The sequence below is a fragment of the Rhinopithecus bieti genome, unplaced genomic scaffold (assembly GCF_001698545.2).
Source record: "Rhinopithecus bieti isolate Rb0 unplaced genomic scaffold, ASM169854v2 scaffold_15791, whole genome shotgun sequence".
NCBI lineage: Eukaryota > Metazoa > Chordata > Mammalia > Primates > Cercopithecidae > Rhinopithecus > Rhinopithecus bieti.
The window spans coordinates 171265-190275 of NW_016808218.1; the positions used below are offsets into that span (position 1 = coordinate 171265).

General features: G+C 40.9%; 1 protein-coding gene across 1 annotated transcript in view; it reads left to right on the top strand.

The window, feature by feature from the left end:
- Positions 1-19011, top strand: part of DGKK (diacylglycerol kinase kappa) — a 111065-nt gene that overhangs the window by 52692 nt on the left and 39362 nt on the right. The window contains exons 3-8 of the mRNA XM_017885944.1: positions 7-87; positions 2022-2126; positions 12117-12252; positions 12698-12804; positions 13113-13235; positions 15150-15252. Of these exons, the coding sequence (XP_017741433.1) occupies positions 7-87; positions 2022-2126; positions 12117-12252; positions 12698-12804; positions 13113-13235; positions 15150-15252 (655 nt within the window). The remainder of the gene's footprint in view (positions 1-6; positions 88-2021; positions 2127-12116; positions 12253-12697; positions 12805-13112; positions 13236-15149; positions 15253-19011) is intronic.

Sequence of the window (19011 nt, forward strand, 5' to 3'; positions counted from 1 at the left end):
TTCCAGTTTGCACACTTTGAAACGATTGATCTGTCTCAAGCCGCTGTGGCAGAAAGCAGCTGTAGAAACCTTTGCCACAGTTTTTGTGTAAGTAAGATTGGGAATGACTGAATGGGCAGGGGTAGGGACTAGCTGGGAAGATAGCTTTCCATAACCACTTCTTACTTCTTTGAACTTCAGGTTTCCAAAGTTTCCTTTGATCCCAAAGTGTTATCATTCATGCAAACATTTTCTAGCAGCCCACTGATAGGGAAGAAAAAAGTGATGGTCTTTTTCTTATTACCAGTATAAAGCTAAGCTGATTTCAAGGGGAAGGGAGTATGTGACTTATAAAAATCAGTCCTTCCAGTGAAGGTGATTTAGAAGCGTATCACTGGGAGTCTTTCAAGAGACTGCTAATATGTTATAGAAAATGGCAGGATAATTGAGTTACATGACATCCTCTCCTCTGATGAAGTAGATAAGAGCCCTAATTCAAAGTGAAATCTACCCCATGTTGAGATTACTGATGAAAGTGCCTCAGAGAAAGCAGAGGATTTTTTAGGGAAGCATCTAGGGCTTGGTGTGACTGAAATGTCACATGGCTTTGGTCATTCAAGTGAATCCAGACCAGAAAACTCACTGAAAAATAGAAAGCTTGGTGGTCCAGGAATTCTCCTACCCACCTCCTTCCAGAACTGTCTTCTCCCAGCCTCAGTGGTGGAATATGGAGACTGGAGTTCCTGTTTAGGCAGGTAGGAGATAGTACCCAACAGACTAAAGAGCTGCAGACCCAATACCCTGCTTCCATGGTTGGTTCATGTTCCATCCTCCCTTGAAAGGAGAGTGACTGGATCTAAGAAGAAGACTTTGCTTTTGTTACTCTCTCATTACATCACCTTGACACAGGGTAAAGCTGAGGGCTCTGTTGACCAATCCCAAAAAGCTGAGCCTTTGGGTGATGAGCCTATAGGCTAATGTTTTGGTCTCCATTTTACAAAGAAACAAATCATAAGGGCTAGGCTGCCCCTTAACCTAATTAAAGCACAGAAGCAGTGAACATCAGCCCCACTCAAGAATGGGTTTGGACCAAAGGAGTGGCTGTTATCACAATCCCGACTAGCTCCTATTTCCATCTACCACATAATTTCACTGTGCTACATGCAAAAGAAGAAATAAATTCCTTGTTGGTGTGGTGAGCTCTAGCTTCAAGACTTGGGGAGCTTATAGTAAAGGCAGTAGGGCAATGGAAGCAGTGACTGATGGTGTGCTATCCATGATCCCTCCTGCCCTCTGGGAAAAGATCAAGTCCTGCTCATGGTCTATGTCTGCTAGACTCTCAGTGTGGCATTCTTATTATTCCTGCCTGGGTTCTTGTGCCAAGCAGGATTAAGAAAGACAACTGTAAAATTCTCTTCAGGTTGTCCCTAGCCATAAGAAAGAAGAAACTGGATTTTAGACATCTCACTCTCCCACTAAACAGAAACAGGGACACCCTAATGAACCACACATACAATTTTACCACTTCAAGTAGACAGAGTAGCAGTAAGCAAGTAGGGTTTTCAGGCAAACTAACTTGAGTAATAGATGGTACGTGGTTTAGTATTTAAAAGAATGAATTCTGAAGCCAAAGAATCTGAATTTCAATTCTGGTTTAGTTTTTTACCTGCTGGGTGACCCTGGGCAAATCATTTAACTCTTTTTGTCTTGGTTTTCTGGGCTATGAAATGGGAAAAATAACAATGCCCATCTCACAGGGTTGTAATGAAGATTGAATGAAATCATATGCATAAAGTGCTTTAGAATAGTTCCTGGCACATAGTGAGTGGCATTAAAATGTTAATTATTGCTATTAGCATTATTATTATTTTGGATGGGTATCTAAGGAGCTACCAGTGGCTCTGGGAACATCTGTTTTATATTCAAGAAGTGCCTTACGTTGTGCTTGGTACAACTGTGTAGTTTCTTAGAAAGTTCACAGACTCTGTTTGAAGGCAAAGTTATGGAGTGAGAACCAGCTAATAATGTGACTTTTTGTTTAGGTTATCACACCACAACGAAAAATCACTCTGGCTGCACCCAACCGGAAAGACATGGAAGAATGGATTAACGTCATAAAAACCGTCCAACAGGGAGAAATTTATAAGGTAAGGAAACTAGTAGAGAAGCCACACAATTCTTAATAGGTAAATAATTAATTGCATTAGTTAAGCCACCTTTACAGCAGGGAAATAATAAAATGGAAGCCGAGACCACCTGGTTAGGAATTATAGACAGAAAACCTCTTTAGAATTATTCATAAATAGGAGTAATTCACTTGGACTCAGACCTTTGTAAGTATGTGGTGCAGATACTTCTATACATATCCACTTAATATGTAGATATAAATGTATGCCCAATGGATGAGTCACTCAAGGTGTATGTGAGCAGCTAATGTAGATGCCCTTGGGTTAGGAAAACAGGAATCAGCAGTCTTGACTTGGGTCTGCTGAATGACAATAGTAACAGCTAAGGAAACTGAGACTCAGAAAGAGGTAGGAACCAGTCCAAGGTGGAATCACTATTCAGTAGTGAAACTAGGATTCCAATGCAGGCAATGTGACTCCAAAGCCTATGTCCTTGACCACTATACTCTTTGCCTTTCTGTTTTCTGTCTACTACAAAAGTAATGCAGAGGGAAGAGCAAGAAGTATCCTCTCCAAAGCTTAGCAGGGTTCTTTTTAACCTAGCAGTACCAAATATCTGGCCACTGCTCCCTGCAGTAACTGGTTCAATCAAACTTCAGGAGATACACTCTGCCTGCCCTTCTATACATCTACCACAGTTAGAATTTATGTAAGCTCCAAGAGGAGAGAGATCTGTGTCAGTTATTTACTTAGAGCAGTCTCTGGCACATAGTAAAAGCACAATAAATATCTTTTGAATGAATAAATGAATCTGCAGGAAATCTTGGAACCAGGATTTGGACAGAGAATGATACATGGTTCATCTTGAAGCAAAGTTCTGCTGTAAAGGTCTTAGAGATAAAGGGGAAGGTGAATCCAGACTTTAAAATAACCTAATGTCTTAAATAACTAGCAATGCATAGATGATTGTTCTAGGCAATTTGAATGGAGCAGTGTGTGAAGTGGTTTGGATAATGCGGTTTAGAAATAAAACTAATGCCATAGAGAAGAGCCATCCATCCCTACTCCCCGAGGACTTCTCAAGCTTTTGACCACTTAGTCTCATAACTATACATTCTGCTCCCTATAGCAATGATGGGGAACATGACAAGATGGCTGACTTGAGGCCTCTCCAATATCATTAAGGCCTCCCCCAGTCCCACATTATATATGCTTAAATTGAGAGATCCTTTGCTTAGCATTTGCTGGTGATCTTTATACGATTTAGCACTCAGAATTTTACCTCTTTGTTATTTTCTTCTTCCTTTCCTAATGGAGAAGCACATCCCCTTTTCACCTCCTGCCCCGACCAATAAGGCCACTACAGTACAACATTAGAGGCAGTCATAAAAAGTTGTGAATTCCATGCTCCTTTCCTATCTTCATCCCTGTGGACCAATATCTTTCCTTCCTGTGACTTAATCTCTGTTCAAACTGGAGGGTTTCTCATGAATCATATAGCATTTTCAATTTGGCATAAAAGGTCACATAGGATATTTTGAATTTTAATTATTGTTCTAGGAACGCAAAAACTGCTAGAGAAATTCTGATGACTACTAGAGAATTGGTGCACCATCCCTGAATTCATTGAATTAAACACCTAGGTATTGATTACCCAGCACAAACTAGAAAGGAAAAAAAAATCCCTGTTTACTCTCTTGGAAGAGTTGTATCAGGTTGTAATCACAACCTCTGTGGAGCTTCTCCAGGGACCTAAATCTATTAAGGAACACTTTTAGCTAATAGTGAAACATCTCAGCACCAGCATCTTAGCAATTTGTCTTACTTGAGGCTTAAATAGTCAAATATGCTTTCTCCCATATGTGCCTTATCTCTAATGGTCCCTTCTATCTTCCGTCACCACCAATGCCTGACAAATAGGGCAAGGGAAGATTAATCATGGATTTAGTGGTCTATTAAAGTGGTGACAAAATAATTGGATAATCTATTGGAAACTAGTCAGTACACATTAATAAGCCATCCCCTACTAGTTGCCCAATTCTGTTTCATAGAGAGTAGGAAAAAAAAAAATGCAATACTTGCTCCCAGCCTCAAGGAGCTTTGTAGGTAATAGGGAGACACTATATACACAAAAGAAACAGTTAAAGGACGGTACCCAAGATAAATGACAGTTTTCAGAGATGTTACAAGGCAATGCATGATTGATTGCCAGATGAATGAAACAGACAATAAAGTGGTATGGGAGTTCAGAGGAGGAAGAGAGAAGTATGGGCTGGAGTCCTCTGGGAAGAGTTAACAGAGGAGAGATTTAAGACTGACCTTGAGGCCGGGCACGGTGGCTCAAGCCTGTAATCCCAGCACTTTGGGAGGCCGAGACGGGCGGATCACGAGGTCAGGAGATGGAGACCATACTGGCTAACATGGTGAAACCCCGTCTCTACTAAAAAATCAAAAAAAAAACTAGCCGGGAAAAAAAAAAAAAAAAAAAAAAACTAGGCGGGTGAGGTGGCGGGCACCTGTAGTCCCAGCTACTCGGGAGGCTGAGGCAGGAGAATGGCGTAAACCCGGGAGGCGGAGCTTGCAGTGAGCTGAGATCCGGCCACTGCACTCCAGCCTGGGCAACAGAGCGAGACTCCATCTCAAAACAAAAACAAAAACAAACAAACAAACAAACAAAAAAAGACTGACCTTGAAAGATAGATTGTATTTTATTGGTGGCAGGGAATTAGGGGCAATGGGAGGTCCTGGGCTATGGAACTGGTATAAGCAAAAGCTGAATAACAGGAAAACAGAACCTTTTTGGAATACAGTGAAAGGGAGAATCCATTTCACCAGAAAAGTTTAGGAAATTGAGTCCAAGAAGTATGTCTTGAGAGGAAGATGGGGCCTGACTATGGAGATTTTTCAATGCCTGGATAAAGAGTGGGGAAGATTGGCAATGTATACAAAGTTAAGCTTAAGGATGGATTCAAACGGGAAGAGAATTGATAAGAGGGATACTTAGAAATACAGGATGGATTAGACAAGGGAAAAACTGGAGGCCAGAAGTTCAGAGAAGAGGCTATGATTAATTATGGCAAGACAGTGTTAAGCCCCAAAATGAGGATAGAAAGGGAGGACAAGTGTGGATACTGAGTTAGGGGTGGCGGATAACCTAAATATAAGAAAGAGGCAAATGAAGTAGAAAAGTCACAGACAGATGAAAGGTGTGAGGCTGGGGGATTTAAAGAAAGAATAAAAGGAGAAAGTTAGAAATAAGGAGCTGCTTGGAAGACTAGATTAAAAAGTTTGCTCTTCCTAATGAATTGTCATGGAATCATTGACTGTGGAAACAGAAATAGACCTTAAAAGTTATCTGGACTCCAGATACTAGATTCTAGAGCATCTGGAGATGTAAGTCATGTGGCCTTTATTTGAACTCTTCCAATGGTAGGGAACTAAGTTTCTTACAAAAAAGTCCATCTAATGTTCTTAAAGCTCTAAATCTTGGAAATTTTTTTCTGAAACTTTGGCCTAGTTGAAGAAAGAACTTTCTAACATTCACTGTAAGCTGCAGGAATGGCATCAGCTGGCTCTTGAGGTGGAGAACTCCCTATCATTGGAAGTAATACAAACAAATAAATTGAACAACTGCTTGTCAGATGTTGTACAGAAAATTGATTTTTTCAAGTGGGCAAACTAGATGAACTTCAAAATTTCCCACTTAGAAACCATAACTTCAGGGAAATTCTCTGTGGCACTGCACCAGCTTGAGGGGGAAGTGGCACAGTAAAAGAGAACCATTCTTCTTACCATTTGACCCTGGCTTTTCTCAGTTCTGTGGTCCAAGGGGGGAGTCTCAGCCTCACTCCCAAGTTCTGGGATATTCACAATGGTATTCTGACCTGTGGATAGTTGCCATATGGATTTCTGTAGTGCAGGGAGAGAAGCTGGAGAACTCCTATTCCACCATCTTGCTGATGTCACTCTCTATCTTACATTTTACTATAAGCAGTCAGGAGGAACCAAATACCCTCAGCTGAATATCGAATTTCATCATTCACAAGTTCTACTTTCCATCAAACACTAACATACAAACACAATTCAGTCAAGTTCTTTGCCACTTTATAGCAACAATCACTTTTTCTTTATTGTCCAGTAACATGTTCTTGGCCGGTCCATATTTTTACCAAAATTCTGTTCATGATTACTGAGGTATACTCTAAGAAGATAGAAGCTTTCTCTACAGTTCTCCTTTTCCCTTTCTGAGCTCTCACCAAAATCTCCTTTAAAATTCTATTCAGAACAATCTAGGCTTTCTTGGCATGTACCTCAAAACTCTTCTAGCCTCTACCCATTACCCAGTTTCAAAGTTGTTTCTACATTTTTAAGTATTTGTTATAGCAGTACTCCTCACTTCTCAGTACCAATTCCTGTCTTGGTCAGTTTGGGCTGCTATAAAAAATTCCACAGACCAGGTGACTTCAAATAGCAAACATTATTTCTCATACTTCTGGAAGCCAGAGAGTCCAAGATCAACCCACTGGCAGACTCAGTGTCTGGTGAAGACCCACTTCCTGGTTCATAGACAATTGTCTTCTTGTGTCTTCATATGGTGGAAAGGGGAGTGAGGTGGGTTTCTGGGGCCTCTTTTATAAGGGTGCTAATCTGGTTCATGAAGATTCCAATCTCATGACCTAATCACCTCCCAAAGGCCCCATCTCCTAATACCATCACCTTGAGGGTTAGGATTTCAACATATGATATGAAGGGGGTACACAAGCATTCAGTCCATTGCAAATGAAGAATCTGATCGGAGCAATGGACTGCATGAATGTATTCACCTAAGTATTTTAGAGAGGGTAAAAATCAAACACAAAAACCCAAGAACCACACACTGAAAGCTTTAAAGAAGACTCTTTCTTTAGCATTTAGAGATCCGTGGCTTGTGTACATGCTACAGTTTTAAATCTGTCTTCAAAATGGATTTAATCTGTGTCAACAAGTAAGAAGATCTATAATGACATACTGTATTAGTTTCCTAAGGCTGCTGTAACAAATTACTGCAAATTTTGTGGCTGAAAGCAACAGAAATTTATTTTCTCAGAGTCCTAGAGCCTAGAAGTCTGAAATCAACACGTCAACAGGGCCACGATCTCTCTGTAAGATTTAGGGGAGGAATTTTTTCTTTTTGGCATCTTCCTAGCTTTTAGTGGTTGCTGGTAATTCTTAGTGTTCCTTAGTTTTCTGCCACATCACTCCAATCTCTGCCTTCGTCATCACCTAGTATTCTCCCCTGTGCCTGTTCCCTCTGTATCTTCACATGGTGTTCTCCTCTCTTTATGTATCTATGTTCAAATTTCTCTTTTTATAAAGATAGTAGTCATTGGATTGAGGCCACCATAATATAGTATGATCTCATCTTAAATGTGTTATATCCTCAAAGACCCTACTTCCATATAGAATCACAGTCACAGATAGTGGACATTAGGACTTGAACATATCCTTTGGGGAGACACAATTCAATGCACAAGATTCCACCCCCTAGTCCCCCCAAATTCATGTCCTTCCAATGTGCAAAATACATTCACTGTCATCTCAACATCCTCAAAAGCCATAGCACATTCCAGCGTTAAATCTAAGTCCAAAATATCATTTTGTAAATAATCTAAATCAGGTATGAGTGAGACTCTGGGTATGGTCCATCCTGGGCAATATTCCTCTCCGTCTGTGGACCTGTGAAACCAAGAAAGCAAGCTATATGCTTCCAAAATACAATGTTGGGGCAGGCATAGGACAGATATTCCCATTTTGAAAGGGATAAAATGGAAGGAATAAAATGGTTGCAGGTCTAAAAAAAATTGGCAACTCAGCAGGGCAAATTCCATCAGGTTTTCCAGGCCTGAGAATAATTCTCTGTGGCTAGGTGTTCTGTTCTCTGACCCTACCCACTTGGCTCACTGAAGTGTCAATCCCCCCACAACCCCCTGCATAACCAAGGAGGTAGCCCCACCTTCTGGAACCCAAGAGACAACTCCACCCTCTGGAACCAAGGAGACAGTGCTCCTGCCCCTTGGGCCCACATGCTTTGGGCCTATAATGGCAATAGCAGCATCTCTGGCCTCTGAGCCTCTCTCGGCAACCTTGCTGGCCTCTGAGCTACTCCTGGAAGTCATTCTTCCATTTTCTTGAAGGATAACACATGTTCACAGCTGAGTCGCTTTATCAGTGTGTTTCATGCCTATAAAGTCTGATAACCTTCCTTCATTTTATCCCATATCTGTCCCCTTCAGTCCAAGTTCAGTCCAATCTGACAGTGTTCTGCTTAAATGGTTAATCAGAGCCAGGTGTCCCACGTCTAATCTCTCCAGCAAAAGTTTGTCCAGACACACCCTTGATGTTCTCTGCAGGGCACACTTTCTTGTGTTTTGCAATATGGATAAGCTGAGAATTTTCTAAATCTTCTAGTTCTGGTGACTTTTTGCTTGATAGTTCTGTTATGGACTCCATTGTGTGCCCTCCACCCAAATTAACATGTTGATGCCCTAACCCCTAACGTGACTTTGGAGATAGGACATTTAGGAGGCAAATAAGGTTAAATGTGGCCATAGGGTGGGGACCTAATCCGATAGGATTGGTGGCCTTATAATAAGAGGAAAAGAAATAGATATTCTCTCTCTCTCTCTCTCTCTTTCTTCTCTCTCTCTCTTTCCCTACATGCACACATTGAGGAAAAACTACAAGAGTACACAGTGAGAAGGTGGCCTTCTACAAGCCAGAAAGGAAGCCCTCACCAAAAACTCAACTGATTGATACCTTGATGTTGGACTTTCCAGCTGTAAACTGTGAGAAAATAGATTTCTGTTTTTAAGCCACTCAGTCTATGGTATTTTTTTATGACAGCCTGAGCAGACTAACACAATTTCTTTCCTCAATGTATCACTTCCCTGTCACATATTACTATAAACAGCAAAGAGAAACCAAGATGCACCTCTTATACTTTGCTTGGAAATCTTCTCAGTCAAATATTCAAGTTTATTGCTCATAAAGTCTACTTTCCACCCAACAGTAGAGCAAAATCAGTCATGTTCTCTGCTGCCTTATGAAAGTATTACCTTTCCTTTAATTTCCAATATATTCCACGTATTCACATAAGGCCTCACCAGAAACACCTTTAATGTTCATATTTCTAGAAACACTTGGTTCAAGGCAATCTAGGCTTTTTCTAGCATGTGTCTCAAAATTCTTCTAGGCTTTACCCATTACCCAGTTCCAAAGCCACTTCCACATTTTTAGGTATTTGTTACAGCAGCACCCCACTTCCCAGTACCAAAATCTGTATTAGTTTCCTAGGTCTGCCATAATAAAATAACTACAAACTGGATGGCTTAAAACCAACAGTAACTTACTGTCTCACAGTTTTAGAGTCTAGAAGTCCCAAATTAAGGTATCTGCAGAGCCATGCTTTCTCCAGTGACCCTAGGGGAGGATCCTTCTTTGCCTCTTCCTAGCTTCTGATGATAGCAGGCAAGCTTTGTCATTTTTTGGCTTGCAGATACATCACTCCAATCTCCACCTTCATTGTCACCTGGTGTTCTCCCCTGTGTCTGTGTGCTCTGTATCTTCACAAGGTGTTCTCCTCTTTGTGTGTGTGTGTCTGTGTCCAAATTCCTCTTTTTTTATAAGGATACCAGTCATTGGATTAGGGCCCATTCTAATCCAATATGGCCTCATCTTAACTTGATTATATCTGTTAAACCCCTATTTCCAAGTAAGGTCACATTCATAGGTGCCAAGGGTTAGGACTTGAACACATTTCTGAGGGGACACAGTTCAATCACCACACATACTCATCCAGGGTGGGAAGCATCAACGTTTCCTTACAGAATAGGATGTACACAAGGAATATGAATTCCATTACCTCAATTGCTGAACCTAAGCAATGTCCGTTTTACATATTCCTATGTATTCTGTAGGCAATTTGGACCATGAAATTTAATATTATACCCAGGCAGAGCTCTGAATTTCTTCCACGCAGTCCTGTGAAAGCTTGCACATTTAGAAGAGCTCACTTGTCACTCTAGACAGGAATGATCTGTTTTAGAATCTATTTCCTCCAGTAGACTATAAATTCCTTGATGGAAACAACTATGGTTTATTCATCTCTGCATCTCCAGTGCCTACCATGGTAGATGATACATAATAGGTTCTTAGTAATTATTGGAGGAGAGGAGACTGGGAGGAAAAAAAAAGAAGATGCTTGTAGAATTACAATCTAGTGATTTGGGGAGTAGAAAGGTTCTAGGAGCTCAAAGTGCCAAAGCCAAGAGTATGTCACTTCCTCAGGACTCCCCATCTTCTATTCTAATCACCCTAGAGCTTTCCAGTGCCTTAATATACAATAAACATTACAATCACAAAGCAATCCCAGAACATGTGAGCCTTGAGTTCATCAAAATAGCTTTCCCTTCCAGAAAGTTCCAGGTCAAATCAACAGTAGCTTAGCACATAACCAGCATGCCAGAAGTGGGAAGGAGTGATCAGAGAGGGCTATGTGTAGGCTATGTCTTGGATAACTAATTCCTGTAAATTGATCAAGAATGAATACTTAATGTGCTAGAGCCCTCAATAGTGCTCTCTCTCTCTCTCTCTCCCCACTGTCAACTGATGTCAGGAAGAAAATATAGTTCTTTTTAAAGTCTTGTCATGCCTTTATACACCCAACTCATTATAATGTCAAGAATGAAAAGCTCTTTGTATGCCTATGTCTAAACTTCAGGGGAAGTCAGAGAAGGAGAAAATCAGACATTAACAGGAATTAGTGAAAAGGTGTAAGAATCCTTGGAGTTTTTTTGTTTTGTTTTGTTTTGTTTTTTGGTGCTCACCCTTCCCTTCTTTCAATCTCAGAACTGTTGCTGGTATACCCTGTGCCTTCCCTACAGTCATGAAAGTCAGACTGTGATATACAAATGCAGCATTTAACAAAAAATGTTAAGGCATGTTAACAAAAAATGTCAAACTCAGTACCATGAAAGAGGACACCAAAAAGGATGCCACTCCATGTGGGCAGGGGTTGTGTCTTGTTCACTATATCTCAAATGCTTTGAAAAGTGCCAAACACAAAGTATTTACTCAGTAAATACTTGTTTAATGGATTATTGAATGAATTAAGCTGATTAATCAGGAAACTGCTATAGGCAGTCAGAGCGTGGTATTCCTAAAAGAATACTCAAGGGATTCCTAAAAGAATCCCCTGAGATGAAACTGTTGTCCAGGTAAAGCAATGCTCTGCTCACCTGGCAGCCAGGAAGGGAAGTGTATACCTCCAGAAGGTAGTTAAAGCCTTATAGAATATTCCTTAGCCCAGAGTCAGAGCCTTATCTCCTGTGTTTATTCCCTGGCTAGAACATTTGGATATCACTGAATTTCCAACTCAATGCCTCCTTTTGCTTACTACTTAAAGAGAACCAAGGCCAAGGCTAACAGAACACATTTTTGCTTGAACTAAGCCAATAGAGTGATTGGCCAAGCAGTATAAAGATCATTACTCCTGGCCGGGCACGGTGGCTCACGCTTGTAATCCCAGCACTTTGGGAGGCCGAGGCAGGCGGATCATGAGGTCAAGAGATGGAGACCATCCTGGCCAATATGGTGAAACCCCGTCTCTACTAAAATACAAAATTAGCTGAGCGTGGTGGTGCACGCCTGTAGTCCCAGCTACTCGGGAGGCTGAGGCAGGAGAATCACTTGAATCCAGGAGGCAGAAGTTGCAGTGAGCCACTGCACTTCAGCTTCTATTCCAGGATCTGCCCCTCTATTATTTTTCTTTTTGAAAATGACTGGCAAAACAAACAAAAACACACAAAAAATATCCCGGGTCCCAGGTATTGGCTCCAACTTTCAGTCTTCCTCTTCACACGCTCTGACACCTATACAGCAGGCCATTTTAGACTTAGCAGCAGATTTTCAGGCCCTCTTTAATCCGTCTCTGTGATTCATCCTCCATTCTCTCTTCTCTTTTATTTATTTTAGATACCTGCAGCAGAAAACAACCCTTTTCTTGTTGGAATGCACTATTGGTACTCCAGCTACAGCCACCGGACTCAGCACTGCAATGTTTGTCGAGAGAGCATTCCTGCCTTATCCAGAGATGCCATCATCTGTGAAGGTACCTTTCTGATTCCTTTAGGAAGTGAAGCTCAGTGGGTAGATATAGGGATGAAGGAACTCATGTGGCTTTAGTATCATTAACTCACATTAGGTCACTGACTCTGGTGTGAGGTTAACCCTGATTGAGGAAAGAAAAGGGAGGAAACTAGCATGAGGGGATGAAAATAGAAGGATGAGTATGGGGAATAGGACTATATTATCACAAGTGTTAAAAGACAGAAATCACCTCATTCTTACCATCAATTTTCATTCAAGCTGGATAGTAAAAGATTAGCCAGTAAGAATAAAAGGAACTGGATTCTATTGGAAATAGGTTTTTGGAGTTATGTTAGAACTATATAGAATGCATCTGTGTTCTAACTTTCAGAGCAGCTTAGGGAAGGGAATTAGAGTCCTCACTGTTACCAGATTCACACCCATCTTTTTTCTTCCTCTTCTCACAGTGTGCAAAGTGAAATCTCACAGATTATGTGCTTTGAGAGCAAGCAAAGACTGCAAGTGGAATACATTGTCTATCACTGATGACCTCCTTCTGCCTGCAGATGAAGTAGTAAGTACCAGCCATGTCTTCCCACAGTCGGCCTCTCCCATCTCCCCTTCAACCAGGATACACAGGGGAAGGAAAACTTCTTCCTAACTCCAGATAAGCAAAGTCCCAGGCTCACAATCCAACTTATCTGGAAGAATGAACCTCCCTCTTGTCATTGTTCACTAGCATTGGAGTAGGGAGGGCAGGACTATGAAGAGCCTGGGTCATTTACCTAATGTCCTCCATGGAGTAGTACAATTATTCCAGTTGGCCCTTCCTCTCCTTATATCTCTAACTTCTACCTCCTGTGTCTTTTTACCCTTCTGCAGAACATGCCCCATCAGTGGGTAGAAGGAAATATGCCTGTTAGCTCTCAGTGTGCAGTATGTCATGAGAACTGTGGCAGTTATCAGAGACTTCAAGACTTCCGCTGCCTGTGGTGTAATTCTACGGTAAGACTCTTCTCATCTTCTTGATATTTAGAGAACTTAACTCCTGGTGAAGGTGTGGATTAGAGCTCGACCATGTATACACATAGATAGAAACCTAAGAAACCCTTATCCCAAAACAGGTTAAACAGATTCCATAGGATAAAGCTTAGTATCCTGCCTTTCCAGATCTGGCTATGGAGCCTTTGGGAGAAAGATTTAAGATCATCTTTGTTGCTTCTTAATTGGTGAGGCCTACTAACAAATGGGAAAAGCTGAACTCTCTAATGGCAGTATGGGCAATTAAAAAATAAGTTCTGAGTCTGCCTTTGAGAAACCTTCTCCCTTTCTCATTCACTATTTCCTAGGAACTTGTAACCTTTATTAATTAAAAATGGTTGATAATATTAACACATTATTATTGCCACTATATACTGAGTGCTTAATATACATGATCTCATTTAGTCCTTCCAATAAGCCTAAACCAGGCCTCATTTGTTCCCATCTTACAGACGAGGAAAGTGAGGGTCAGAAAAGTGAAGTGATTTGTCCAAGGTCATTCAGCCAGTAAGCAAGAGTCTTAATTCATACATAATTCTGCAAAGACTATGCTCTTTTTTGTTTTGTTTTGGTTTTTGTTTTTGAGACAGGGTCTCACTATGTTGCCCAGGCTGGAGTGCAGTGGCACAATCACAGTTCACTGCAGCCGCAAACTCCTGGGCTCATGTGAGGTGGGCTCCTCTCACCTCAGCCTCCTCAGAGTAGCCGGGACTACAGGCACATGCCACCATGCCCAGCTAATTTTTTAATTTTTTTTGTAGAGACGGAGTCTTGCTATGTTGCCCAGGCTGGTCTCAAACTCCTGGGCTCAAGCGATCCTCCCACCTTGGCCTCCCAAAGTGCTGGGCTTACAAGCATAAGCCACCATTCCCAGCTGACCACACTCTTAAGTACAACACTACCATGCCTCTAAGCCAGTGGTCCTGTCCTCAACTGGGGGTAATTTAGCTCCCCAGGAGACATTTGTCAATTCGTGGAGACATTTTTTATTTTTGCAACTCAGGGTGGAGGGAAGTGCTACTGACATGTAGTGGGTAGAGGCATGGGATTCTGCTGAACCTCCTACAATGCACAGGTCAGCCTCTCATAACAAAGAACTATCTGGCTCAAAATATCAGTAATGCTGAAGTTGAGAGACACTGATCTAGATTTCTAGCATTTTAGATGCTTTTCCAAAACTGAGTTTTCTAGACAAGAAGAAATTGAAGTATGAGCTTCTTCTTAGAAGACTCCGGTTGTCCTCTGTTTTTCTTGTTTTGTTTTGTTTTCAATTGCTTTTGAATAACCAGGCCAGGTTCATGCCCCCTAGAAACTGTGTAATTTTCCAGGAAGTGGCACTTGAAGATGTCAGAAATCTGGAAAGAATGGCCACTTGTGGGAAAGGCAGCAAAGTCTCAGCTGTCACTTCCCAGCTGTTTGACCTTAGGCAAAACCCTTTACCTCTCTGAGCTTTGGTATCCTCATTTTTAAAATGAATTCAATAATGTCTTTTCTACCTCACACACCTGTGGTTATAAGGATTGAAGTGTAATATTAGATTATTAGTATTAACTCTTTTATACTGCATGGAAATTCCCCATTCTGTAGGCCACTAAGGTTGTGCCTTAGGACTGGTGATTTCTCAGTGCCTGTAGGTGGGTATCTTCTGAAAGCTACCTTTGAAAGGACCAGAGTTCTGAGGCCACACTGAGGGACAGTGTAGGCTCAGAGTAGAATGGGGGTGTTCAGGTGAGTTAGGGATATATATATAGCACCAAATCTCAGAAAGGGAGATTAAATACTAAGGATCTAAATCTTGGTATTGGAACTCAAGACTGATCAATGGTATCCTTTCTCTCCCCCTCCTTTTTTTTCTCTGCTCTTCTCTTGTCGTTTCAGGTGCATGATGACTGTAGGAGACGGTTTTCCAAGGAATGTTGCTTCGGAAGCCATCGCTCATCAGTCATTCCTCCCACTGCTCTAAGTGACCCCAAAGGCGATGGTGAGTAGTTAAATCTTAACCTCAGAAGCACATTGGGGATGGAGGGAAGGTGCAAAGGCTGGGAAGAAGGACTGCAATTAAATTATTCTCCTCAAACCGTCAAACATTTTTGGGAAGTAGGAATGTGCATGTGTATATAGATAGCTCCTGGTTCTTTTACCTTTGGGATTGTGAATGTTGTTCTTTCTGGTGTATATGTATGTGGGCACGTTCTCTGTAGCTCGGTCACAATTGTTTCTGATCAGAATTGATTTCAGCTTTTTCATGATTTCCAAACACTAGATAAGTCATGAAATAAGTTTGTGTCCAGGTGGTCAAGGAAGAACTTCATGAAGGCCAGGTTATGTTACTTTTAAAATGGAAACTAACACCAATGTTGTTCCTAAATATGAAACTAACATGATCATTACCCCAACACTCTTCATTGATGCTTTGTCAGTTCCTGGACACTAGTGATTTATTAAGAACTCTATTCTCAAGGTGACTGAAGGCTACAGAAAGATCTAAGACATGGGCATTGCCAGAGCTATTGATTATTGTGGATTCGGGCTATTGATATAATACAACAATTAACAATTTAATGTGTCATATGCTAAGTGCCAAGGGAATGGTAGAGACATTTAGAAATGAGAAAACCTTAGGAATGTTAACCATTTATAGGAGGTTGAGCAGAAAGGAGGTAGTAATGAAATCAATGCAGCAAGAATAAACTTTGTATAGAGTCTTCTATCAAGAGGTCTAGCAATGTTAGAACAAAAAAAGCAGGAGCCAAGAGGAAGGGTATTTTGTACAGTTTTTGTGTTTAAGAATAAGTAATACATGGAGGTATCATGATGTAAGGAAAAAAAACAAGAGCCAGGCAATTATGAGCTTTAGTTACTTACTAGATATGTGATGTTGAGTTAGTCACTCACATTCTCTGAGCTTTGCTTTCCCCATCTGTAAATGGGAATGAAGCTATCTGTTGTGAGGATAGATGATAATATGTGAAGGGCCCAAGTATCTAAAAACATAACCTCAAAGGACCATAAAATTAAATCCCTTGACTTCTTGGGCAACTAAATACCTAGTCTCCTAGCCTAATAAAAAGTGCAGACCCCACAGGGATGATTCACTCTTTGGCACTTGCCTGTGGAATTCACCTCTCCTTCCCTACTTTTCTTCGCTTTTCTGAGAGACTCTCCTTTTGCCATTGACTTGTTCATTTGCTTCTCCCATTACTCATTATTAAAGAGTGGGAGCTGTCAAGATCAAAATCACATATCACAGCTTAAAAGACCTAACCTATTTTACTAACACTAAGAAATTTAGAAATCTAATATAGTTACCACTGACATGCTACTATTTCACTAAGCCAGAGAAGAGATACACTGCTCATAAATTTCAATTTGTGTATGGTTAGTCTCACCCTATATATGGTCAATTTCACTTACTGGAGGAAAGTTCAAATTCTTCCTGGAATGTTTTAATCTATATTTCTCTAATTTGCTAATTTGTCCACCTCTGACATATGGGATATCCACTGGTCCAAGAGTGATTAGTGAACCTCATTTCACTGACTTAAAAATTATCCCCATATAGATGCTAGTTGCTCACTTCACTGCCAGGGAAGAGCCAGCATTAGCTGGAAGCAGAGGAAGGAAAAGAAAGAAGAGTAGATGGTTTCCTTAGAGAACAGAAGAGGGCAAAGATTCCTGTAGCCGTTACAACATAGTTTTAGAACTAGACATACCACATGTGTATATGCATGCTCATATATATGCACGTGCACACACACACAGCCACTCTAGATCCTTCCAGTTATTTTTCCAACCCTAACACAGATATAGCTAGACCTTAGTACATGGAATGAGCCATTCATACAGGTTTCTGCAGGCAAGTATACTCGTATGTCCCCATAATAACATGTAAAGACAAAAAACTGAATTCACTCAGGTATACATGCATATATTATTCTCAGATCTACTCAAATAGTTATCCACATGGAGTCACCCACCAGGTAATTGACCAAAGAGGTGATGAGATTCATGACTTAGTAAATAAGAGATACTTGCCTAGGTAGGAGAATGAGGGACTAGGGAAGATGCAGTTGATACAAGAGGAAAAGTAGCAAACTGGTCAGCTGAGCAAAATCAGGCTGGTAGTGAAATCAACCTAGTTTTGAATCTGAGACATTTTGCCCACCTCCACAGGGACCTGACAAAGATGTCTTTAAGCAGATGGCCCACCTCAGCATGCCACAAATGACCCTAAATACGTGTTAAGAGGGTTGCCACCTCTCCTTTGTAACTGGGCCAAACATGTTCTGTGTTTCCTGTCCTTGCGTTGGTGTTTTTAAAATTTATTTCTTCCTATCCTATATCACTTCTTATGCTTTTTGTAGCTTCTGAAATGATGGCACTGTTACTTTCTTTTCTTTCCACCAGTAGTATGATATTATTTCTTAGGAGCATCTGGGCTAATCTATTATTTTTGTTTGGTGTCTTATTTAACATCCCATGAGTTAGCTTTTAACTTTTCCTCCTAGTGATCTGCATTCTTGATCCAATTGAATCTCCCTCTCTGCCAACCCTTCTTTCTATCATGCACTACTTGTCCTGGAACTTCTTAGAAGTGTCTTTCAAGACTTCCCTATCTTCTTGACTCTTTCTTTCTAGCTTCTTGGCTGTGGCCTTATGCCCTTTAATGGGTAAGTTTCCTACTGGAAAGTCCCTTCCCAGAGGAATCTTTTGCATCTTCCAGTCATAGAATCTTAGCAATGTAAGATCCTTAAAGATGATCTGGTTCAATGCCCCCTGGCTGAGCTAGAGAATCCTTTCTTCAGCACCCAGCTGAAGTCATGAGGGCATCTAGCTCATGACTTTCTGAGAAAGGCCTTGCTAGCGTTGAGTCACACCCATCTGTTCCCACATGTATTTATTCAGTCAATAGACTCTAATTTCTGATAATTCCTTCCAATTTATCCCTTTTTCCTATCCAGTCTGCTTGGTAAATTCCTTCTCTTATCTTTTAGGGTCCAGCTCAAAATCAAACATTGTCTTCTCTGTTTAACAGCTTCTGTAATGGCCTCTTCCCACTCTCCCAAACAAATCAATTACTTCTTTGGCTCTAAACCAAGAACACATATCTCAAAGCACCTAACACATGACGTTATAATGGTGTCCATCTTCCACCCCAGCCTGTGAACTCTCTGTATCCTTAGCACTTGACTCAGACCTGGGTATATGGTATACGTACAGCCAAGATTTGTTACACGAATCCATTAATAAATTTACATTTACTGAATGAATGTATTACTGTATGTAAGGCTCAGAGCGATGACTTAAGATAGCAGCACTGGCTCATATGGAGAAAAAATAGTGAAGTGCAGTGGTTGTTGTATCAGAAGCATCTGAAAGGCTTGTTAAAACACAGATTTCTGTGTTTCAGACAGTCTGAAACACTACCCCCAGAGCATTTGATTCAGTAGATCTGGGTGAGGCCCAGGATTTTGCATCTCTAACAAGTCCCAGATGCTGCTGGTACTACTAGTCCTAGAAACACACTCTATCATTTACTGTATGTCCCTGGACAAGTTACTTAACCTCTCTGTGATTAATCTGTCATTTGTTTTCTGCCAATAAGGAATAATAATTGTACTCAGGTGTGTCATGAAGGTTAAATTAGTTGACATTAGTAAAGGAGGATTTTTAAAGTACAGGAAGAGAATGGTAAGCCAACCTATGCCAATTTCGCATCTTTCTGTGGAGTGAACAGAGT